The following is a 26314-nucleotide window of genomic DNA, read 5'->3' on the forward strand; positions in this document are numbered from 1 at the left end:
AGCTGATGTTAGATGGATCTTGGCTGAAAGCAGGGAATACCAGAGGAATGTCTATCTGTGTTTCATTGACTATGCAAAGGCATTTGACTGTGTAAAAAACCAGAGAAATGTAATCTACAGAAATCCTATGTTAAAGAATTAGATAAGCCTTGATATATCAGTTAGAAATTTCCAGCACTACCATCACCACATCTTAGAGGGAGGCAGGGATTCTTTGTCTATGCAGCATTGAATGGAAATCCAACGTCTATAAACTTTCATTAAAAGTTCAATTAAAAAAATTCCCTTTAGAAAACACTGATTTATCTAAGAGGCAAGAGATAGTAGAGCTTGGGTGAGACACACTAACCCAAGGAATGTGCTAATTAATGAGAAGTAAATTTGAATAGAAATATAAGGTTAATAGACTTTGGAGCTTTTACAAACTAGATGGTTATTTAGGGTTTCTTTTGTGGTTTTTCATTTAAGTCCTGGATCAAGGCATGATTGGACCCTCCTCCCTACCTCCCAAAAGGGGTCTTGACATTATCCTGAATAAAAATTTTTATTAAAAGCACCATAACGGTGCTTTGTAAGACTTAAGTTTTTAAGAAATGAAAAACATTTTATGAAACTATAAAATGTAGAAACATAAGTTACTATAATTTTAAGACTCAGTACAATGTTTTAAAGTTTTAATAGAAAATTTTCAGATTTCTTTCCATTTTGTCTTATAAACCAGATTTATGTAACTCTTAATATTAGAATTCAACAATTCTGAGTGTCCCTAAGGCTTTGCATTCATTTTCTCATCTAATTACCTCGTATTTTGTGTACCTTTTATTAAACATTTTACAATGATACTCTGTCAGCTCAAAGAAATAATACTTAGATAATTTCCTTTCTAAAAATGAATTCTTTTCCTCTGTAATTATTGCCACCTTAGACCATACCTATAATGGGAGCTCTGATGGGCTAATGACTAGATAGTTGCACTACCAGTTTAAAGCAAGTGGTTTGAACCATCCAGCTGCTCTGAGGAAGAAGGATGGACAGCCTCTTCCCATGTGATTAACCACCTCTGAAAACCTGCTGGAGGGTTAGCTGAGTCCATCCCAACTAGATGGTAATGAGTTATGATTGTTTTGTTATTACCATGGGTTTAGCTGATTTTGTGTTCTTGATATTTTTGCAGGCTCCACTTATGGCATTTTGCAACTCTTTTCTAGCACCTTAGTGGTAAGTTATACTTGGCAGCACGTCCTGAAAGTTTAGTTGTATGTACAACTTAAGATTTTTAATCATTGCTGTAGCAATACAGGGTACTTGATATTTAATAAACAAAATTTTTAATATGGTTAGATCAAGAAAGTCCCTTTAATCACTTAATTTCCTAATTTGACATGTGTGAAGACATGAACCTGAAGGGTTAGGTGGTTTGTTATAAATAAAACACATTGCATTAGTGATATATTTTGGAATACACTCAATTTTTAAAAATGTAACCATACTTCTCATGATTGCTTCCTCAGGCTTGTTAAAAGACTCCCAAAAAACTTACCCAGTTTTTATTGTTTGTTTTAATCAGTAAAAACTAATCAAATCCATTTTTTTGTCTGAAGTTGTTCAGTTTTGGTAGTAATGTTTTATTAGTTTGTTGGTGTGATGCGCCGTCAGGTAGGAACTGATTCATCCATGACCTTCCAGTGGATTTTCAGAGGCAATAAATTGCTTGGGAAGAGATTGCCCATCTTTCACCCACATTAACTTCCAATATTAACTAGAAAACTCAAATATATACAAAAGAAGCCATTTAGAAGAATTAATTATAGTTAGACAGTTGTTGTTATGTGCCATCAAGTCGCTTGTGACTTATAGCGACCCTAAGTACAAGAGCCCTAAACGCCATTCTATCCTGTGTCAGCCTCACTGTCTCAAACACACTCATTCCCACCACTCCACTCACACAATCAATCCATCTCATCGAAGGTCTTCCTCTCCTGCGCCGCCCCTCCACTCTGCCAAACATGATGTCGCTCTCCCAGGACCAGTCCCTCCTTGCAATATGCCCAAAGTATGTCAGATGTAGATTTAGAATCCTTGACTCCAAGCAGCATTCTCGCTTCACCTTCTTAAGTACAAACCTGTTTGTTCTCCTAGTAGTCCATGGTATAGTCAACACTCTTCTCCAGCACCACAGCTCAAAGGCATCAATTCTCTTTCTGTCATCCCTATTCACTGTCAAACTCTCCAGTGCATAGCACGTAATTGCAAAAACTATATCCTGAATCAGGCACACCTTTATCTGCAGCCTGATGTCATTGCTCTTCAGTACTCTTGAGAGGTCCCTCACAGCTGACTATCCCAGTGCAGTTCATCTCCTGATTTCCTGGCTGCTGTTACCAAGAATGTTGACTGTGGAGCCAAGTAAACTAAAACTATTAACTATCTCAATCTCTTCACCATCCATACTGATGCTGCCAATTGGCCCAGTGGTGAGAATCTTTGCTTTTTGATGTTCAGCTTCAATCCATATAGGAGGCTGCAGTCCTTGACCTTCTTCTGCAGCAAGCGCTTCAGGTCCTCCTCAGTTTCAGGAAGCAGGGTTGTGTCATCTGCATAACACAGGTTGTTGATGACTCTTCCACCAATCCTGATGCAGTTAGACAGTATCCACTACAAAAACTGATTTTGTCACTCTCCTGCTTCAAACCTCTTACATATTTGAAATTCAGAATCTGCAAAAGGTGCAAATCCAGCTTGGGGGTGTCTGAATCTGACTTCTAATTATTGATGGGAACAGTCCCAATCAATAACATATGCAACATCATACAAATAGCTACATGATCAGACATGCCATACCACATGCTCCTATATCTATATCTATGAACCATTGAGTCTTATCTTCTTTGTAATTTGACTAAAAGACTTTGCTTACAGTTGTGGAGTTTATTAGTTTGGGGAGTGTGAGGAGGCAAAGAATATAACACAATTTAAGACCAGGTTTAGTCCGGCTATCCCAACCCATATTAACAAGACATAATTCCTCAGTTTGTAAAGTGCCAGGTTCTGTTGAGCAGCACATCTGCAAGAAGTAGCTTGTTTTCTCAGTCATCCAGCAAACTTTATCTCAAAGCATTTACAAGTCAGCTTTGTCTTCAGTCATCCAGCAAGCAAAGCCTTTAACTGTGGCACCATTTCCAGAATTCCTCTAGTTATACTTTGCCATAGCAGTACCACAGTCTCTTCACAGCTGTGCCACAGTCTTTTCACTCTCTCTCCACTTACAATGTGGAAAGTGCTCTCTTATATTAGTCCCACAGCTATTGATGATTTACAAGATCATTTGTCTACAGTTAGGACTTCAGTGGGAACTAATGCAATGGATAGAAAATCCAGTTTTCAGTATTTCTGATACCACTGACTACCCCTGGCTTTTCTAGCCATTATCTCTCATTATCTGAAGGACCAGCATTCCCTTTACCATTATCTATATTCATGGGAGTATGTAAGCCAGCTGCTTCACTGATTATGTCTTAATAACCCCATTTTAGATAGTCAATTTCTGATTTGCCCAGTTCTATCAAACCAGTAATATGAGGGAACAAGCATGTCTTTTTTTTTCTGAAGAGTCTTCTAATAAAGTTGAAACTTTGAGTATCTGCATCTATAAACAAAGGTCCAGTCCAGAGCAAACCATCAGGTAACAGTAATCAACACTAGCTCACAGAATGAAAAAGCTCTTCATCTGATTTTGTCTGGTCAGCATATCCCCAGCCATCCATGGCTAGGTCCAAATGGTTATCAGCTACAAACTTAGAATTCCAAACTTCTTTGTGTGTTTCAGACCTTCTACCTTCACTCAGCCTTAGCCCCACATGGGCCAAGTCAACACATCAGGAATCCTCAGGATTCCATACTCAACAAACCAGCAACACTTCCTCAACTTTTCCATTCATCATGTTAGGTGGAGAGTGCTGAAGGAACATGTCCAAACTCAGCCTTTATTACTGTGTATCTCCCACTTCCACTCATTAACTTCAAGCTCTGGAGAGGGGGCTCTGCTGGCATCAGCTTTACCTTGCCTTAATTCATTGGTGAAGTGTCTCTTTTACTACTTGTCATCTTTCAGTTGTAACTCTCTTCAGCACACCAAGTGAGCATTAATATTTCGTAGGCTAAGTTCCACAATTTACTGAACTCTGCTGTTGCTGTTGTTGATGATGATTGCTATTGAGTTGAACATGACTCATAGCGATGCTATGAACAAAAGACCTGAAGCCTTTCTATAACTATCATTTCTCAAAGTTCATAGAGTTTCCGGAGACATTTTGTTTAGGAAGTGGGTACCACTCCTGCTTTCAACAAACTCTACTACTTAACTACAAATATTCTTTCAGGGAAAATTTTCCCCTTTAGAATATCCAGTTAATTTTTGATTAGCATACATTTTTCTTCTGATTACAATTTGTCTCATAATTATAATATTGCTGTGTAGAAGATTATCAGTATCTATCAAGCATATCATACCTTGTACCTTGTACAATCTTATAGTATATATATCTCAATATAACAAAATCCAGCATAGTTAAATCAACCAAAATCTTAATCATTTTTATGATGTATCTTATCATTAAATCAATAAAAACCTAAATCACTTTAACAATATATCTTAACATTACATATCTCTCATATACATTTTACAATATATTTTAATATTATGACATAGAAAGACAAAGCTTCGTATATAGACTTTTTAAAGAAATTCTGAGTTTCATCTTCTTTTTCTATGCTTTTGTCTCAAGCCATAAAGCAGATTCTCAACTTTTCTTTCCATCTTAGTAGCAGGAAAAGTAACCTTTTGGGTTTTCTCCCCCACTTGTACAAACAAACAATAACCATTTTAACTGTACATCTTCCTAAGGCCCACATTTACAAAACCAAACCTTGTTTCTGTAAGTCTGGATCAATTAATCTCACTTCTAACACCAATTGGAGAAGGTGCAGATACACCATGGGGTGGCTGAATCTGACTTCTGCCCACTTCATAAGGGGAACTGTCTCCAGAAATAATATCCACAGCACCATACATATAGGTACAGGTGAGACATGCTACCCCACATGCTCTTGCACCTTTTTCTGTGAATCAGTGGGTCCAATGATTGTTGCAACTTGACTCATAGACTTTACTTATGGCTGTGGGGTTTATTAGAGAAGTAGTTTGGGAAGTGGGAAGAGGCAAGAATATCACACAATGCAAGTCCACATTTAAACTAGCAGTTCCAAGCCAGATTATTGCTGTTGTTATGTGCCATTAAGTCACCTGTGATTCATAGTGACCCTATGCATAATAGCTCTGAACCTTGTCCTATACTGAGGCAATCTCCCTGTGTCTGTGACCCCTTTACTCCCGTTACCCCAATTACTGTGTCAGTCCATCTCCTCCAGGGTTGTCATCTTCTGCACCCTTCCTCCATCCTTTCAAGCACAGTGTTCTTCTCCAAGGTCTGATCCTCTTGGCAACATGCTCAAAGTATGTGAGACAGAGCTTCAAAATTCTTGCCTCCAAGGAGCAACTTGGATTCACCATCTCCAGGACAGACCTATTTGTTCTCTTGGCAGTCCATAATATGTTCAATACTATTCTCCAGCATCACAATTGAAAGGCATCAGTTATTCTTCTATTATTAGTCATTGTCTAGCTCTCTGATGCTTAGCAAGTAATTGAGAAAACGATGACCTGGATCAAGTGCATCTTAGTCTCCAGAGTGACATCATTGCCCTTTAGTACTCTGGAGACATCCCTGACAGCATATTTTCCCAATGCAATTTATCTTTTTATTTTCTGACTGCTGGTGCCAGGTGTATTGATTGTGGAGCCAAGCAAGCTGAAATCTCTTTTCCATCTATCATGGTGCTGCCAGTCAGCCCTGTGTTAAGAATCTTTGTCTTCTTGATGTTGAATTTCAATTCATATTAAAGACTGCAGTCCTTAACCTTTTGAACAAATGCTTCAGCTCCTCTTCAGTTTGGACAAGCAAAGTTGTATTATTTGCATAACATATAATTCCTCAGTTAGGGAAAGACTAGGTTCAGTTCAGCAGCACAAATGCAAAAAGCCTTTAGTATCCTCAGTCATCCAGCAAACTGTATTTCAGAGCAGTTACAAGTCAGCTTTTTCTTCTGTCATGCACTAAGCAAACTTTTAACTGTGTCTCCATTTCCAGATTTCCTCTGGTTACTCCATGCCACAATCTCTTCTGCCACAGTCTCTTCATAGTTATGCCACAGTGTCTTTGCTCCACCACTATCTCTCACAGTATGGAAAGCACTCTCTTAAACTGGTCCAGCAGCCTTTGATGATTTGCAAAACCATGTGTCTGTTGCTGGAGACCATGCCCCCAATGGGGACAAACACAATGGTTAAAAAAGCCAATTTTTCAAGATTTCTGTCACCTCAGAATCATAAATTAATTCATCCTTTCATTCTTAAAGTAAATTTTAAAAAAGAATATAAATTGTCATATTGATTCAGAATCATGGTAACTCCCTGAGAGTGTTCCAAAGGATTTTCAGTGGCTGGTTCTTCAAAAAGTAGATTACTAGTTATTTCTTCTGAGGCTCCTCACAGTGGAGCAGAACCTCCAACCTTTTGGTTAGTAACTAAAGATATTAACTGTGAACTTGGAGAAATGATGATAGTTATAGAAAGGCATCAGGTCTTTTGTTCATAGAGTCTCTATGAGTTGTGCTCGACTCGATGGCAATCAGCAACAACATCTTAACAACTGTTGTTGTTAGGTGTCATCAAGCTAAGTACAACTCATAGCAACCCCATGAGCAACTGATCTGAACACTGTCCTATCCCTTGCCATCCTCACAATCCCTGACACACTCAACCTCATTCCCACAGTCACTATGTCAACCCTCTTGGTTCAGGGTCTTCCTGTCTTTCACTGACCCTCTACCCTCCCAAACATGATATTCCTCCCCAAAGTATGACCTCTCCTAGCGAAACACCCAAAGTATGTGAGGCAAAGCTTTGGCATTCCTGTCTCTAAAGAGCACTCTGGCTGCACCTTCTCCCAAGACGTATCTCTTTGTTCTTTTGACATTCTATGGGATCTTCTGCAATCATCTCCAAACCCGCTGTACAAAGACCTCAGTTCTTCTGCCATTCTTATTCCTTGCGCAGCTTTCAAATGACTGAGAAGACCATGACCTGAATCAGGCACACTTTATTCCTCAAACTGACACATTGCTTCTCAATTATTTGGAGAGGTCCCTAACTATTGATTTTCCCAGTGAAATGCATCTTCTGGTCTCTTGACTACTGGTCCCAAGTGTATTGGTTATAGATACGAGTAAGATCAAGTTGTTGACAGTCTCAATATTTTTTCTGTCCATCATGATGTTGCCTAGGAGTCTATTGGTGAGGTTTTTTATTCCTTAATGTTTAGATGCAATTCATATTGAAGGCTACAATGTTTAACCTTCTACATCAAGTTTTCCTTACTTTCAACCAAGTAAGATATATCATCTTTATGATGAAAGTTATTGATGACTCTTTTTCCAATCCTGATGTCACTTTTTTTTCGTAGAGTATAGCTTTTTGAATAATTTTCTCAACATAGAGATTAAATATGTTTGAAGGAAGGATACAACCCTGACACACACCAGCCATACAATATTTCTTTGCTCTGTTCACACAACAGCCTCTTTGTCCAGTTACAGATCTATCATAAGCACCATGAAATGGTCTATAATTCCCAGTTTTATCGATGTTAACCATAATGTTATGATCCACAGTCAAATGCCTTTGCATGGTCCATAAAGGACAAATAGACATTCTTCTTATACTCTTTGCTTTCATCCAGGATCCATCTGACATCAGCAATTTAAATAATAAGGGACCTCCAAATAAGTTACAGCTGCATATCTTTTCCAAAACCTTCCATGTACAGATACTGTATAGTAATAGTAATAGAATTCTCATTTGGTCTTGATAAAAACCAAGGAAAGTAGGTTAGTATCTCAGAAATAAAGACTGACGGTATTTAGATACCTTAACCAAATGACCAAATACAGATATGTAGACTCAAAGCCCATATAGTTGTTGTTATTTTATACCACAGAATTGGAACCAACTCATAGCTGACCATCTAACAGATTTTCAGAGGCAGTAAATCACACAGACAGAGACTGCCCATCTTTCTCCTACAGAGCAGCTTGTGGGTTCATATCATATACATTTTGTCTGGGAGCACAACTGTTTACCATTAACACATTTCCAACTACCTTGATGATTAAACAAACTAACAAGTAAATAGGTTACTGGAGTATGAGATTATACTGAAGTATAGCATATTTTCTCAGAGTACAATTTTCTTTTTTGTAACAGAAGAATTTGAACTGTTGTTGTTATGTGCTGTCGAGTTGCCTGCGACTCATAGCGACCCCGTGTACAACAGCCTTAAACCCTACTCTGTCCTGTGCCAATGTCACTGTCTCTGACACACCCACCCCAATTACCCGAGTCACTGAATTAATCCACCTAATAAAGGGTCTTCCCTCCTGTGCTGTCCCTCCACCCTCCTAAGCATGACATCCTCATTGTAAATGCCTTTTCTGCATTATTTGGGAACTTGCTACCTAATATATGTATATAATTATATGTGTATGTATGTATGTGTGTCTGTATACACGTTGTTGTTGTTGTTGCTATTGTTGTTATGTGCTTTTGAGTCACCTGCGACTCATAGCAACCCTATGTACAAGAGCCCTAAACCTTGCTCTATCCTGTGCAAACCTTGTTGTCTCTGACACACCTACCCCCATTACCCCAGTCACTGAATCAATCCATCTCATTGAAGGTCTTCCTTTCTTGTGCTCTCTCTCCACCTTCCCAGTATATTAAGGAGTTTAACAGAAGGAGAGGGATACTCACATACTCACATATATAAATTTGTGTAAGTCACAATATATTCCTACTGGACTCTGACCTTTATAAAAATCGCAAGGGCCATGTGTAGATGACCATATCTGACCTTTACCAACTTCACAAAGGAGAACTATCCCCGTCAACAGCATGAACAATACAAAACCAGTTCCCATCAGGTCAGACATGTCCCTCACGCTCCTGTACCTCTTTTTTTTTTTCTGTACCTCTTTCTACTCATCCCATCACCAATCTTACTGCTTTACTAGGCCCAAAATCTGATATGATAGCTCACAGGCCACACAGAACCATATTGGGGAAGTCAAAAGGTTGTAACGCAGGTTTGTATCAGAATATAGTCAGGACAGCTTCTGAAATGTACTCATGACATCTCAGCCTTGAGCCTCACAGTTTTAGTAGGCCAGCGTTACAACGTTCTCAGTGCTGCCAATATTGGCTCTCTCCACCTCAGATTCCCCTCCCTCAAGTTGTCCAACAAACATAAAGAAAGACTTTTGGTTTAGTCCTGGTTCTGTCAGTGGGGGATAGCAGTCAGCTCCATCTCACATTAGCAGTCTGGTTCTCTGCTTTTCCCATAGCTGCTGCTACCACAGATCTAGCTGGCTTAAAAATGTCTGAGTCATACAGACGTGCTACATTCTCCTGCTTCGTTGCTGGTGGGGAAGGTCTTCCAGTTCTGCTGCTGGACCCACTCAATTTATTGACGAGCCTAACCAATTCCCTCATGGATTGATTGAGATTAGCCAGTCCTCTAATGGGTTAGTGAGATTAGCTAATCCTCTTGTGGAGTGAGGAGACTCGCCAGTCCCCTTATTGATAGGCTAACACACCCTATTCACATTTTCCCAGCCATCCATATTGCAAAGTGAAATTCAGTGATTAGGAGAGTAATTTTTAATTATAAACGCCATACCTCTTTGACAATATAGGCTTTATTGGCACCCAGGTTTTATTTGTTTTTGTCACTAGCACTTACTAAATCATCTGCCACATAGTAGTTCATGAATGCAGATTATTCTTTTATATGCATTAAATAAGGCTCCACCTTCTCTTTCAAGTGAATTCTTTATTTTATTGTTTATGAAACATATGTCTTTTATAAGTATAGCTTAATGAGACTCTCCCTTTAGAAAGCCATAAGATAGAGAACTACCTAATTAAATTTCCTTTTGAAAACTAATATAATAAAATGCATATTTTAACTACAAGTTTTATAAAAACATTAATTTTAAGAACACAATTTAAGAGGAAATGATAGGCTATGTCACAAATGGCTATTGCTGTAATATGTATAATAATAAAAATGCCAAGCATATAGTAACTACTTAACTATGTATTATGACCCAATCTAAGTACTTATTTCATTCAATTCTTATAATAACCAGCCTCAGCAAATGCTTTTAAGTTTTCAATGATTTTTCCTTTGAAAGCACATAGTGAATGTGTTGGAGGGAAAATACTGAGGTATACTATTATTCTTATTTTCTCATGGAGAGAAACTGAGGCATAGAGAAGCTGAGAAGTTTAGTAATATGTCTGAGGTCATGGTGTAGGAAATAATAGGGATCAGTGTTAAGCTAAGTCAGACTGAGACAGCCCATAACTACTAGGCTATATTACTGTCCTGTGAACACAAGGAAGCCAGTGACTCCTCATTACCCAGATAATAAAGACATAGAATATTCTGCAACCCATTGAAATGAAAGTTAGGGTGAAAAATGGTAATAGCATTATTTGGAATGACATGAGGGAGGAAAATGTTGATAACATTTGTAAAAGAATTATAGAAAGCATGTTAGAAGACTTACCTACAAAATGTTTTGTAAAGGAAGTGTACATCCTTATGTAAGGAGCCCTAGTGACACAGCAGATTTAGCATGGGGTGGCATTTTGAAAAGTCCGTGTCTATTCATAAACCATTTCTCTGGAGGAAAATGGAGCAATCTATTTCCTTAACCGTTTACACCCTTGAGAACCTATGAAGAAGTTCCACTCTTTCCTATGAGATTGCGAAGTCAGAATTGACTCCCTGGCAGTGTGTAAAGAAATCTTTTAGATCCTTATGAAAAAGATAAACATTGCCGAGAAAAATGAGTAAATGGCATAACAGGTGTAGCTGGCTTTTGCTGAAGAAGAGAGACAGCCTCAGATTATGTAGTTATTTGGAGAGGGTGGAGGACGATTGCAGAATGCGGGAAGCAGGAAGCAGTCTGAACCACCTCCCAGCCAGACCTAATGGACACCGGCATTGCTCAGGAACCCGGAGTCCTCTCTCAACCCTTCTTAGACAATGCTCCATTGTTATTTACAATTTTTATTTTTGGGAAATTGGGCCCTTTCTTTCCTGACAAAATCGCACCCAGGACCTCAATATTTATGGGTCATTATGGAAATACTCTCAAAGGATTAGGTCCCCCAGTCAGTCTTGCTCCCCTCTATGTCTAACAGGACACCTGGCATCTTGACAAAGTCCAGAAAGTTGCAGGTTAGCTGGCCACGTATCTCCAGTGTCTCTAGAGACTCAAGCTCCTATTGACATTTAACTCATCTGTCTTTAGCTGGTGAGTCCTCATCCTCCAGCGATGTTTGGATGTTCTCAGCAGAAAAATGGGAAGGATGGAGAGCAGAAAGCTGTTTGTCAGAACTCTCCTCTGCCTTTAAATACTTTTTTTCCTCGGAAGCCTTACTCAACTTTATATATCAGAATTTCCATCCTGCTAGAGACTCTTGTATTTGAGCTAGGTATATTGCCATGGGCTATTTGAGTCTTGTATGTAAGTAAGAATGAATATTGAGTCAGAAACTATAAGGGTAGCTCTGGAGTTATGCTCATCTTGATGCCCTTTATGCAGTGAGATAGGCCACATTAGGACTCTATGTGACATCTTACTGCTTTTCTCTGACCCTACTTTGCTTCTCACAGCCTTCTATTTGCTTCCTTTCCCCTTTTGCCTACAATTCTTTCTCTCTGGGCATCAGGGCATCACTTTCAAGCTCAAAGACACAGAAACAGGTGGACACAGCTAGTTTAAGCTGGGGGGAAATCTTCTTACCATGAATTAGGAGAGAGATTAATATAAAAAAATGCAATTTAAAAAATTGTAGAATTTTTTTTCCAACTGATGATATGCAATATTAGCAAGTAAAAGGGAAATGCAGAGTCTTAACACTGTTGGTGGGAATGTAGATCTTCCTAGAGTGTAATTTACTGGCATAAGTCAATAAAGGAGGCGGGGGTTGTAATGAATAAATACTCCACTGGTAACAAATAGATTGGTAGTTTAAACCTATCCGTCAGTTGTTCTCTGGGAGAAAGAGCCTGGCATTCTGCTTCAGGTAAGATTATCACCTTGGAAAACCCATGGGTAGTTCCACATGGCCAGAAGGGTTGACCAGAGTCACAATCGACTGGGCAACACACGGCAAGTACCAAGAAGCTTTAAAATGTATATACCCGTGAATTTCCAATTTAGGGAATTTAACTTGAGGGAATTTTCAAGGTTGTTTGCCAAGATTTTGCTATGAAAATTTTTATTTCTTATTGAAACATTAATTATAATTTTGACAAATTGGGGAAAAACAAAAATTCTACCCACAAATTGGTTTTTAAATAGATACTAATATCTCTGAAAATGTTGTAAGGAGGGACCAGTCCTTGGAGAGGGACATCATGTTTGGGAGGGTGGAGAGACAACACAAGAGAGGAAGACCCTCAATGAGATGGATCAATTCAATGGTTGGTGTGTCAGAGACAGTGAGGTTGGCACAGGATAGAGTTTAGGGCTTTTTTTAAAAAATAATAATTTTCATGAAAGTTTACAGAGACTTAGGGTTTCTAGTCATTCATTGTTGCACTTTTCTCCCTACCTATCCCCGCCACACACACAATTCACTCTTCTCCTTGAAGAGAAAAACTCTTTCATTGTTATGCAATCCTTCCCCCTCAAGTCCACTCCGCTAGGGCTAGGGTCGCTATGAGTCACAGGTGACTCGACTGCACATAACGACAACAACATATTGTAATATTAGATGTGATTAAAAATTCTATCAAAGGCAAATTTTTAATGGCATGAAATAATGTTGAAGGTTCTGTTAAGTGAAAATAGCAAGTTTTAAAATAGATATATGAATCATTTTGCTAAAAATTGATGTAGGCAATATGGGATTTTTTTTTATTTTATTTTTGTTTTTCCAACATTTTACTAAATTGCTAAAAATGAGCATCGTCAGTGAAGGGTTTACTCACGTAAGGTAGTAAGAATAAAGATAAAAATGAGACTTCATAGATTACAGTTCAACATCTTTCCCACCACCTTTAGCTGCCAGATAGCTGCTTCTTTTGACCAATGAAATACATTATATTTTATCTTGTAGGGATTTTGGAGGAAATAAATTATCCTGGCAAATGGCAAGACAAAGCCAAGTACTAAAGACTCTTAGACTAAAGCCCCTGGTGTTTCCTACTAGGTCACATTTTATGTGTATATGAGAGGTGTTTGCTCCTTTACAGTGATTCAAAGAGCTTTCTCTTTTGCTTTCTTTCCTCAGGGCTGCTGGAGTGACATGGTTGGAAGACGATCTTCCTTGCTGGTGTGCATTCTCTTCAGTGCTCTGGGTTATCTCATTCTGGGAGCAGCCACCAATGTGTTCCTGTTTGCCCTGGCTAGAGTCCCTGTGGGTGAGTTCTGGCCCCAGTGTGTGTGTGTGTGTGTGTGTGTGTGTGCTCAATCAGAAATTGTTCTGTGAAGAGCCAGGTGTGTGTGTAGGTACTTAGTTATCTGGTGCTACTATAACAGAAATATCACAACTGTGTAGCTTAAAAAAACCCAAAATTTATTTTTCACAGTTTAGAAGAATTGTTATTGTTGTTGTTGTTATGTGCTGTCGAGTTGCCTGCATCTCATAGCAACCTTATGTACAACAGCCCTAAACCCTCCTCTATCCTCTGCCAATCTTATTGTCTCCGACATGCCTATCCCCATTGCCTCAGTGACTGAATCAATCCATCTCATTAAAGGTCTTCCTTTCCTGCACTGTCTCTCCATTTTCCCAAACATGATATCCCTCTCCAAGGACCAATCCCACCTTGCAACATGTCCAGAGTATGTCAGCAAAGCTTCAGAATCCTTGACTCCAAGGAGCAGCCTGGCTTCACCCTCTCCAGGATGAACTTGTTCTCCCTAACAGTCCATGGTATATTCAATACTCTTCTCCAGCACCACAGCTCAAAGACATTTATCTTCTTCTCTTATCCCTAGTCATTGTCCAGGTCATTGATGCATAGCAAGTAATTGCAAAGACCATGACCTGTGTGAGTTGCACCTTAGTCTCCAGACTGACAGCAGACTTTCCCAATGCAATTAGACTTTTAATTTCCTGGCTGCTGGTACCAAGAGTGTTGATTATGGAGCCAAGCAAACTAAAGCTGTCAACAATCTCAATTTCTTCATTATCTATCATGATGCTACCAATTGGCCCAGTGGTGAGAATCTTTGTTTTCTTGATGTTGAACTTCAATCCATATTGAAGGCTACAGTCCTTGACCTTCTTCAGTAAGAGCTTCAGGTCCTCCTCAGTTTCAGCAAGCAGGTTTGTGTCATCTGCATAATGCAGATTGTTAATGAGTCTACCTCCAATCCTGATGTCACACTTCTCCTCATAGAGCCCAGCCTCCTGGGTAAACTGTTCCGTATATAGATTGAAAAGATATGGAGATAGGACACATCCTTGATTCACACCCTTCCCAATTTTGAACCATGCAGTGTTTCCTTGCTCTGTTCTGACCACTGCCTCCTGGTCCAAGTATTAATTTTGCATAAGCACAATCACGTATTCTGGGTAGACGTCTGAATTCAGGGTGACACTTGGGGAAGGCTTTCTCTCCGTGTTTGCTCTGGTGGAAGATTCTGGTTTCTTGTGAACTTGTACTCTTGAGAGATCTTCATGTGGCTTGACATTTCTCTCCTCAGCCTCTGTTCATTCATTTTAGCTTTTGTAAGAGATTGATTCAAAACAATTTGCACAAACTCTACCCCATTAACATAACTGAAAGCTCATTCTCAAACGGGATTATAATCCATTTGGCATTGTTGTTATGCACCTAGAGTCAGAATTGACCTATCCTTCTCCTGCAAAATATATGAGAGAAAGAGACAGAGAGAGGGAAGAGGGGAGAAGAGAGAAGAGAGAGAGGAGAGGGGAGAGAGGAGAAAGGAGAGAAGAGAGAGGGAATGATACCTGTCTGTAACATTATCATACTCTGTTGACTTGACCTCTGTTGCATAATGCTGGAAGTTATGCCCACAGCATCTCAAATCTCAGCAAAGTCACTCATACTTCAGTAGAGCTTCCAGACTCAGACCAGGAAGAAAAATCTGGTGATCTGTTCCCAAAAATTAGCCATTGAAAATCTGTGGATCAAAACAGAAGAACATTTTCTAACTCACTTGCTTTGGGCATGTGGCCAGGAGGATTTAATTACTAGACGAAGAGACCGTGTTAATGAAGTAAAGGACCAGTGAGGGTGAGGGATACCCTCCGTGAGATGGAGTGGCATCATAGTTGCCGCAAAGGACAACAGTGTGATTGTAATCTTAAAGCAGGACCTAACAGCACTTCCTGTTGTTGCTCATAAGGCTGTGTGAATCAGAGCTGACTCAGTGCACCTGCTGTACTGCACCTGTGCTTCTAGAACCTGTCTCTGCTTGTCATTGTCTCTTTAATATTTTACAACTGCTGTAAAGTAAGCTGGGTTCAAATTCTAACAATAGCAGCTATTGTCTACTGAGCACTTAGCATCTGCCATGTGCTATGCCACCTTGTCCAGAGCTACATACCTATCATGTGACAGAGCCCCTTTCATCCTATCAGTGTGCTCCATTTTATTACTGCATTAAGACTTGTCTCCTTTTCTGTCTCTACATTCAGTCAGTAAGAATCTGTTAAATGCATATGGCCAACACTATGATGACTGGTCCCTCTTTCTGTCTTAGCTCTCTGGTGCTGCTCTAATAGAAATATCATACATGGATAATTTTAACAAAATGTATTCTCTCACTGTTTAGGAGGTTAGATGCCCAAACTTAAGGCACTCGCTCTAAAGATAGACTTTCTTTTCCTATAAGCTCTGGACAGTAGTCTTTATCTTAGAAGTTCTTGCCTTTTGGAGGTCTCTATGTGTACTGTCATTTATTTTACCCCACCTGTCCTCTATATGCTTATTTAATCTTTTTCATACTTAAAAAATGGGAGCCCCGATGGCCTAGTGGTAAGAATCTGCACTGCAATTCCAAAGGCATGCAGTTCAAATCCAATAGCTGCTTTGTAGGAGGATGGGCAGTCTCCTCCTATATGATTTAATGCCTCTGAAAACCCATAAGAGGATCAGTTATGGGTCATTTCTGACTCAGTGGCACAGAACAACAATAACGTACTTAAAAAGAGATCTATTAAAAATATACACTACGCTACTCCTGCCTCATTACCATAACAAAGAAAACCTGTGCTCCTATGGGATCATAACTGCTGGTGTAGTGGTCAGGATTTACAATACTTGTGTTTTGAGGAAACGTTCAATCCATGGCAGTGAGCTTATCATTTTGCGATTTAGGCCTCATGACATCAAATTTAGACTTGTTGGTTTAGTTTCTTTCAACATTTGAAAAGGCAATTGCTGCTTAATGGGATGCTAGGATTATAAGGTGATGCCTCATGGGTTAGTTTTCCATTTCTAGTGGACAGAAAGTTATGCTAGCAAGCCCAAGGTGGGTGATTTTAATCTGTAGCCCTCAGGCTTGGTTTAAATTGTTTTTGTCAAACATTCTTCTAAGGGGTATAGCCCTGGTCTGTGCATTGTTGTACAAAGGTAACTTGTGGTGTTGTGATGCTAAATATTGTGAAAACGATGTGGCAAATGCAATAATGATTACCCATGGTGGACAGTGTTTGGCTTGGACAGCTTCCCAATTAAAAGAAACTTGGAAGCAGGAGTGGCATCTACTTCCAAAATGACTTGCCTCTGGAAACTCTATGAACAGTGCTCAGGTCTTTCATTCATAGGGTCGCTATGAGTCATCTACGACTCGACGGCACTTAACAACAGCAACAGCCTTCTCTTGTGTTTGTCTGAAATTTTTGAAATAGCTTTTACTTTTGTGCATCCTTTGGAAGAGCCCTGATGATCTATTAGTTTAAAAATTTAACTACTATCCAAAAAGTTGGTAGTTTGAATTCACCAGACCCTCCATGGTAGAAAGATGAGGCAATCTCCTTCCATTATGACTTATAGACTTGGAAATCTGATGGATGTTCACCATAAGTTAGAGTCAACTCAACAGCAGTGAGTTTCATTGGGAAGCAGGTTTTGACCTGAATCTAACTCTTGAGATCAGGTAGTCCGTAAATAATGGGCAGATTTGGCAGGTGGATACTTGTAGAGCCTCTTTATTCTCTTCTTATTGTTTTAGATGATTAGGGCTATGAAAGTTTTTGTTTGTTTTCTTTTGGGTTCCCTCCACACCCCATTTTACTTGTAAGACATAGCTGCCTTGTTTAACAGGCCCATAATACCATACCTCTGTACACATCCAGTTAAGCTGCTTGTATTATTAACTAAAGTCATGGTCTAACTGGCAAATGCAAACAAAAATCTAGTCTCATAGTTTAGGAGACTGGGAGGGTGTCAACTTTGGAGGAAGATTTTTTCTCTGTTAGCTCTGGAGGAAGGTCTTCATCTCCTTTAAATATCTGTGACATCAGCTTTCTTTGGAAATATCCATGTGTCTTGGCATTAATTTTTCTTTCCCCTGAGTCTAGGAAATTCTCAGCACAGGGCACAAGGACTCTTGGTACAAAGGATCTTCTCCACTCATGACTCTTCTTTCTTGGTTGTATTGAGATTCCTGCATCTTTGCCTCTTGCTCCTCTTATCTCCAGTAACATAAAAACTGATTCTTATAACATAGGATTAGAGTGGGATGCATCACCCTTACTAAAGTCATCAATTGTGTTACAAGACTTTCTCAGTGTATTGGAGAGTGTCTCTTCAGCATATAGGTATGTACACATCAGTTCTGAACAATGGTATATATATATACACACACATACATAAATATACTGTACACCTTTAATCTGCTATTAAAAGTTCTGTCAGAATTATTGTTTGTTGTTTTTGTTTGTTATGTGCTGTTGAGTCGCTTGCGACTCATAGCGACCCTATGTACAACAGCCCTAAACTCTACACTGTCCTGTGCCAGTCACACTGTCTCTGACGCACCCATCCCAATTAACCCAGTCACTGAATCAATCCACCTCATAGGGGGCCTTCCTCTCCTGTGCTGTCCCTCCACCCTCCCAAGCATGACTGGTCCCTCCTTACAACATGTCCAAATCCAAAGTATGTTAGACCTAAGAATTATAGTATAACAAAATTTATAAGCTTGTTGTTGATAATAGGAAATTAGGTCATATGGGTTAGGTGACTATGTCACTTCTGGATCTTTGCTGCTGCTGTTTACCAGCCCTTTTGTCACATTTGAATTAAAAATAGTTCTTCTATTCTGCATGATACTTTGTCCCTCATCTAAGATGCCGATTCTGCTTAACCCTTAGTAAGACAAATTGCAGAATGTCTACAGCAGGCTGAAACATATCAACGATTGTGAAGAAGTGCATGTTTAGATAGTGTTTCATTCTATTAAATGTGTTATCACTGTGAGGCAGAACTGGCTTGGTATCTAGCAACAGCAAAATCTAGAGCAAGATTATTTCTCTCTCTTACTATTTTGTTTTGCTATCTAGTCTTTGCTATATCCTCAGGGTCAAGATCAGAACTAGACATAGTATAGATTTGCAGTAAAGTATGTATGAGTTTTCAGTTGATTATATATGAATGTGTGAAGAATGAATTGTTACAGAAAATACACATTTGGGAACCCCATATTAACGAGTTACAGTTGTTTGCCAGAGACCACTGGACTAGCTGGGAGGATGGTATGAAGAAGGGAGGCTCCCAGCTAGGGGGAGGTGGTCACCAGAAAGAACAAAGGTAGTGCTACAGAATCTACAGAGGTAAGAGGCCTGCTAACCAGAGCAGAGTTAGCAGGACTTAGAGGTTGGAAGCAGATGAAGATGAGAATTCCGTAGGAATTGCAGTTCAATATAGAGTATCCAGGTAATACTTTTGACCTGAGAAAAGTTACAACATGTGGTTTGTTTTGGTTCTTTTACAGGTATTTTCAAGCATACACTGTCAATATCAAGGGCCCTGCTTTCTGACTTGGTTACAGAGAAAGAACGGCCCCTAGTAATCGGAAAGTTTAATACAGCATCAGGCATGGGCTTCATCCTGGGCCCCATGGTTGGTGGATATCTCACTGAACTGGATGGTGGCTTTTATGTAACATCTGTCATCTGTTTTTCTGTCTTCATTCTGAATGCTGGTAAGTGGATATTTAATTATAAGAGGTTTGGTTTGTGTGCTCAAATTGATTAATACACTCACTTCCCCCCCCCCCATTGTTTGTTTTTCTCAGAGTAAACAAGCACTTCTTTCAGAAATAAAAATCACACCCATCATCCTCTGCTGCAGGCCAACACCTAGTCAATTCCCATCGTACTTTAGCTTATAATCCAGGTATATCTCGCAGAGTGTACATCCCACCTCTACCCTATGTCCTGCCCTCTCCTTCTCTTGCTTTGTGCTCCACATCTTTGACTTTTTCACTATCCTCATATGTGCCAGGCCATTCCCACTACCAGGCTTTGTTCTCCCTCTTTCCTGCACTTGAATAATTTTTCCAAATGTCTTTACTAACTCTCACTTCTTAGTATTTAAGTTTCAAATATTTTCTCCTGAAAGAATTCTTACCTGCTCATTGTGTCTGAAAGAGCTCCATTTTCTCCAATAGCACTTGTGGACTATTAATTCATTTTTCTTAGTCTCTGTTATCAACTTCACACTCCATAATACACACAAACCCCACACACAGACTCACACACACACAGAGAAAGTTAGCTTCTCAAGGGCAAACATTTTCTCTAATTTACTAAGTTCTGCCTGCTAGTAATTTCTACAGGGCTAGGCATTTCACAGGTGTTCACTATTAATTGCTAAGAAAAATAAATGTAAGACTTTGAGGCCTAATAGTTTAAAGCATGTTGTATCCTCCTGTGATCTTCTTGAAAATGATAGGTCCTTGGGTAAATGACTTAATCAACAAGAGGATAATTCTCTTATTCTTTTGCCCAAATTTAATTTTGTTTTTGGATCTGAGTCAATGAGGGATTTCTCTCCTCATTCCTCTTGAGTCAAGGGTGTCTCATAGCTGATTCTCCAGCAGGTCTCTAAGGATGTAAACTGCATGGGAGGAGACTGCCCATCTTTCTTCCTCAGAGCAACTGGTGGATTCAAGCCGTTAAAGAAGCTTCACTTCTGAGCTCCACAGTTAGGACTCGTCAGCTGCAATATTCTAAATATCCTAGTGATTTAAAGCTGCAATATCCCAAATATCCCAGTGACTTAGCTGATAGAGTGGTATTTCTCACTTAAGAAATCTGGAAGTGAGATCCAGGCTACTGAAGCTACTGACAGTGCCTTCATGGATGCTGGTTCTTCCCAGTTTCTGCTCCAGCATCCTCATTGAATTCTTTGTCATTTTGTGCTTGTTAGTTTACACACACAATATGTCTGTTCCTCTAGATAACTTGTCTGTACCAAGAAGGGGAGAAAAAAGATGGACAAGGGGACGTCCAGTTAACTGTGTCCATATTAATAATAAGTGTCTTCCCAGCCATTTGCAGCAAACTTCTGCTTGCTACTCAGTTTTCACAAGATTGAAATCAGCTGAATGGTTTAGACCTGTGTTATCCAGTACCAGTTATGAACTCCTGTTAGTGGCTGTTGAGTACATGAAGTGGGCAGTGCAATAGATGAACTATGATGCTACTCTTACTCAATTATATTTCATGTCAACTAAAATTTTAAGTTGCCAGAAATTTCCTTGGTTGCACTAACCCCATTCAAAGTGGCTTTTTCCTCAAGTGCCACCAAATCAAAGTTTTGACTCCAGATGGTTCAGAGCAGAACGGTCTACTGCAGATCACCAGGCCTTTATACTGAGGCACCACTGGGTAGGCTGAAACTTGCCAAACTTTCATTTCATAGCTCAGTATTTATCCACGTACACTACCTAGAGATACCTGTGCATGGTGACTTTAATAGCAAACTGTACGTTACGGGACATTTCCATAATAACATCACAGCTATCTGATCGTGTCACACTTATATTAACAGAGGATTAGGAGAATGGCCCTCCACTAGATAGAGCCTAGGGAGCTCGGGTGGCCTAGTTGTGCTGCAATTGCAAAGGCACGTGATTTGAATCCACCGGTTGCTCCACAGGAAAAGGACGAGCAGACTCCTCCTGTGTGATTTACTGCCTCTGAAAACCCACAGGAGGGTTTCTTGCAAGTTGGTTCCAGCATAGCAACAACTAGATAAGGCCCAGATATTGACAACTTGTCACAAGCATTGCTAGGCTTCCAGAGCTCTTGGCACAATGTATTGCTGCTTTCCCCTTCCAATTTTACCATGTTTTTCTCACCAGGGAGCTCTGGTAGCCTAGTGTGCAAGGTTTTGTGCAGCCAACCCAGAGGCATTCAGTTTGAACCCACCAACTGCTTCACAAGAAAAAGTTTGGCAGTCTCCTCCTTTATAAATTATAGCCTCTGTAACCCTGCTTAAGGGTCAGCTATGAGTTGGTTCTGACTCTATAATGACTTGACTTTTTCTCACCTGTGATGGTAATTGTTTTCCTATACCCTGTCTTTGACTAGCCATTTTGCCTCAGAAAACCTTTTCATTTCTTTTTGCAATGTGTCTCTTCTCCTCATTTAAGAACTCCCGTTCTGGAGTCCTACAGACTTGCATGCAACTCCTTGCTTTTCTACTTTTTACTGTATGTCTTTGAGCAGTTTATTCTATGCCTCAATTTCCTCATCTATAAATTAGAGGTTAGCAAAATTCAGATGACATGATAACTGTAGGTGGTTCTCCAGTAAATAATGTTTGTTTTGTTGACAACTCAAAGGCAGGTGGTTCTAATCCATCAGCTACTCCTTGGAAGAAAGACGGGTAATCTCCTCTCTTGCATTTATAGGCTCTAAAACTTGTCAGCTGTGAGTTGATTCTGCCTCCAAGGCAATGAGAGAAAGAGAGAGATCATCATGATTATAATTTTTAGTATTATTTTAATAATGTCCCATCAGTGACAGTTCTTTCATATTTTTACCAAGAGTCTCCAAAACTTCCAAGGGCCCTCTTTGGATTAGAAAAGGGAAAAAAAAGATAAATCTCCTTTCTCATGTGATTAGGTGCTTTTTGTCATAAGTTAATTTCTAGGATGAAATTTTTGGAGAAATCACATACACAAATGAAATTACTGAAAACATGCAGCATAATTGAACAGCCACTGATCCAGTTTAAACTTATATTCAGGTACCCCAAAGGAAAAATGTTGTAGTTGTTGTGTACTTTTGAATCAGAACCAACCCATAGCTGACCGTCCACTGGGTTTTCAAAGGCAGTAAAATGCATGGGAAGAGATTGCCCATCCTTCTGTGGAGCAGCTGGTGAATTCAAACCAGGTACTTTTGTACGGGCAACATAAATCCTTACCACTAAGCCACCAGAGCACTTAACTATTAATAGGGCAATATCCCAGAATACAAATCTGAATTTCATTTTAAAACACTTCAGGCATATAGATTGGCAAGAGATCATTCCAGTTGAGTGGTGGTGATTGTTCTGTAACATCGAGTCACCTGTGACTCATAGCAACCCGTATTTCAACAGCTCTGAAGTCTGCCCTGTCCTGAGCCAGTATCACTGACTCCAACACACCTAACCCCAATGACCCTGTTACTGTACTAATCTATCTCATCTGGAGTCTTGATCTCTGGTGCTGTCCCTCCACTCTTCCAAGTATGATGTCCTTCTCCAGTTGGGTAACAGGAGATAAAAGATCAGAGGCAGAGAAGAGCAGTCAGAGCAGAGCTGGGGAGGGTTGTCAGGATGGAGCTCAGCTCTCCTCCTTCAGATCTGGTGAGAATGACATCTCGTGTAGTTTTTTCAAGCTGGGGTTGTCAGGATGGAGCTCAGCTCTCCTCCTTCAGATCTGGTGAGAATGACATCTCGTGTAGTTTTTTCAAGCTGTGACTAACGTACATGATGACCTGACTGGGACCAGGAGCTATGCAAACACTTTCTGAGAGTCATAGCTGTCAAGTTGTCCTACTCACCCCCAAGCAAAGGCTGACTGTCTTGTACTTCTTCCAGCATAGCACCTACATTGTGACTTGTACAACATTTGTCTGAATGATCTTCTAGGTGTGAGTTCCTTGAGGGCAGGCTTTTTATAGTTCTTGTTTAGTTTGTTAATATGTCCATGGAATTTATTACTGAATTTAGCACTTACAAAGCTCTCTGAAATGTTGGATGCATGGATAGGTATAGATGGTGGCTAGATGGAAAATTAGTACATGAAGTAAAGAAAGAAGTGTGAATGGTAAGAATTTATATAAGGAAATAATTGATATAAGAGACTATCAGACTATTCAGCTGCGGACACATAATGAGTATATTGTAAATTCAGATATTTTTTAAGGTGACTAGCAAGTCTTTGTCGGAATCTCATCATCCAGATGGAATAAAAACAATCGTGTCCCTTCATCCAGGTGGAATAAACAACTGTGGGGAAATGGTGAAAACCTAGACTGAGAAATAAAGGATAAAAATAATTAGTAAATCTAATAGAAATGATTGCTTATCCCCTTAGGAGACAGTGTCTGAATTCTCCCCATTCCATTTACTTGAACTGATTGTATGCAAACTTACAGGTCTTGTTTGGTTATTTCCATGGAGTGAAGTAAAACTGAACACTAGGAAGACCGGCCTGCAGCTGCGTAGCAACCACGCATTTTCAAGAAAGACGGCACATCAAGCTCAAGATGCCCCTGTAGCCCTCGAGACCAGCGCAAGGGAGAGGAATATTTGGCGTCCCTGGATCGAAGTTGCCTCAACCTTACGCGACATGAAGAGCTTGCTGTTTTCTGAAATGTGGGACATATTTTTAGTGCGCTTGCTCATGGCCATGGCAGTCCTGCTGTACCACAGCAATTTTGTGCTGGCCCTTGAAGAGCGCTTTGGGGTGAGGCCCAGGACGACGGGCTACCTCATCAGTTACAGCAGCGCCCTAGGGGCCCTGGCCGGCTGCGCCCTGGGGCCCCTCACAAGACTGTACAAGCACAACTCCTACCTGATCCTGCTGCACTCCAGCCTCCTCACGTTCACGCTGCTGCTGCTCTACGCCGCAGCCCACACCGTGCTCCTCGTTGTTGTCTCCTCCACCCTCTTGTCCTTCTCCACCGCCCTAGGCAGGACGTGTCTCACCGATGTGCAGCTGACTGTGGGCAAGGCGCGCGCCAGCGGCACGCTCATCGGCGTGGGGCAGTCCGTGACGGCCGTGGGCCGCATCATCGCCCCACTCCTCTCAGGCCTTGTCCAGGAGCTTAGCCCTTGCGGCCCTCCTAGTCTGGGAGCAGCTTTAGCCTTAGTAGCTATTTTCATAATGTCACGAAAGAAACCTCACTATAATGGTAACGGGAGTGGTAAACTTAAAAGTGAGTAGGACGGCCTTGGACAATGTGGTGAGACAGAAACGGAGGTGGATGAATCAAAGGCAGGTCATAAAATGAGAAGAGTGGAAAGCGCTGCTGATGCCCCTGTCCAGGTCGCTCTGCCAGGGTCGTCCGGCTGCCTGCCCCTGTGCTGAGCCTGCGGGAAGTCCAGACGTCACAGCAGGTGGGCTGGAAGGGGAACATTAAAACAAAACTTTCCCAAAAGGGAAGGTATTAAAGGTTTAATTATAGGACTTACCTTTCCATCTAGACCAGTTAGGTTTAAGCTTTCCAAGTGGGGGGGAAAAGGCTACCAGCTACAGGTGAGGAAAGGAAATGGTGATGCAATATCAGAACATGCTAAGTGGAAAGAAATCATAAAGATTTCTCTATTAGAATAAAATTACACATGAATAAAATAAGGTTCAAAAGGGACACAGATTATGCATTGACTTCCAAAACTAAGAGTGAGATTTTCAGTGTTTGAAATCCTGAAGAGTGAAACAGCTGCTTGAATGCACCCAACCTTTTACTTTCCCAGGTCTTAAGAAGACGTGTATGATAAGTATGGTAGTCCTACCCGGGGAGCTGGTTAAAATTCAAATCTCTCGCCTCACCACTAGAGCAGTAAAATTCATAATATTTAATAACCAACACTGGCAGACCGTATCTCATGTAGGTAGAAAAAGAGTCATGTTGAGGCATACTGGTCTCACTTAAAGTAAAAAAAAAAAAAGTATGAGATTTAGTTGTTCTTAATAGGTGACTAAATTTGGACTTTACAAGTGTGTTTATAATTACAAACTGTCATAATTGGACCAGCTCTTAATAGTTGCCTTGTATAGAAGGAGGAACACAAATTCTTAGAAGTGATTCCATGTGCTCATTACCTCTGAGGGCTTCAACCTGGACAGAGCGTAGCTTGTTCTCCAAATCATCATGGGTTTGATACATGACCATCTGCTTTTCAGAGCCTACATTCCAGTTAGGATTCATCTTTCAGGTGGTTATAGGGCCCAATGATAAAGCCAAAGAACAGGCAGTGTTTTTAAATGAATGTTTTTTTCACCTTTGAAACACCGTGTGAATTCAGGTGGTGTGGTTGTTTTTTTTTTCTGTGACCCATTAATATTTTTGTTGTTGTTGTTATGTATTGTCAAGTTGGGACCACATCACAGCTGGACCCTCCATCAGGTTTTCAGAGGCAGTACATTGTACCAGAATTGATTGCCCATCGTTCTCCCTTGGAGCAGCTGGTGGATTCAAACCACGTGTCTTTGGAATTATAGCACAATTCCTTACCACTAGGCCATATGACCTAGTGGCAAGAAGCTGAGCTGCAATCCCAAAGGCGCGCAGTTTGAGGCCACTAGCTGCTCTACAGGACAAGGATGGTTAATCTCCTCCCGTGCAATTAACTGCCTCTGAAAACCCTCTGGAGGGTTAGTTATGGGTCAATTCGAACTCTGCAGTACACAACAACAGGCCACAAGAACTTCTGTTTTATTGTTGAGTATCACTGAATTTTCAACTCTTGGCAACCCTGTATGACAGAGTACATGTGCCCTATGGAGTTTTACACGTGCCCTATGGAGTTTCCTAGGCTATAATCCTCAAGGGACCAGATTATCAAATCTTCCATGGGGGTACCTGGTAGGTTCAGAGTATTTAACCCTTGCACCACCAAGGTTGCCAGCAGGG

General features: G+C 40.3%; 1 protein-coding gene across 1 annotated transcript in view; it reads left to right on the plus strand.

The window, feature by feature from the left end:
• MFSD9 (major facilitator superfamily domain containing 9) overlaps positions 1-24624 on the plus strand; it is a 33541-nt gene extending 8917 nt beyond the window's left edge. Inside the window, exons 3-6 of the mRNA XM_006884546.1 lie at positions 1175-1218; positions 13487-13616; positions 19168-19377; positions 23834-24624. Of these exons, the coding sequence (XP_006884608.1) occupies positions 1175-1218; positions 13487-13616; positions 19168-19377; positions 23834-24624 (1175 nt within the window). The remainder of the gene's footprint in view (positions 1-1174; positions 1219-13486; positions 13617-19167; positions 19378-23833) is intronic.
• The last annotated feature ends 1690 nt before the right edge of the window (positions 24625-26314 follow it).

The sequence above is a fragment of the Elephantulus edwardii genome, unplaced genomic scaffold (genome assembly GCF_000299155.1).
Source record: "Elephantulus edwardii isolate Elephantulus edwardi_28Jun2011 unplaced genomic scaffold, EleEdw1.0 scaffold00036, whole genome shotgun sequence".
Taxonomy (NCBI): domain Eukaryota; kingdom Metazoa; phylum Chordata; class Mammalia; order Macroscelidea; family Macroscelididae; genus Elephantulus; species Elephantulus edwardii.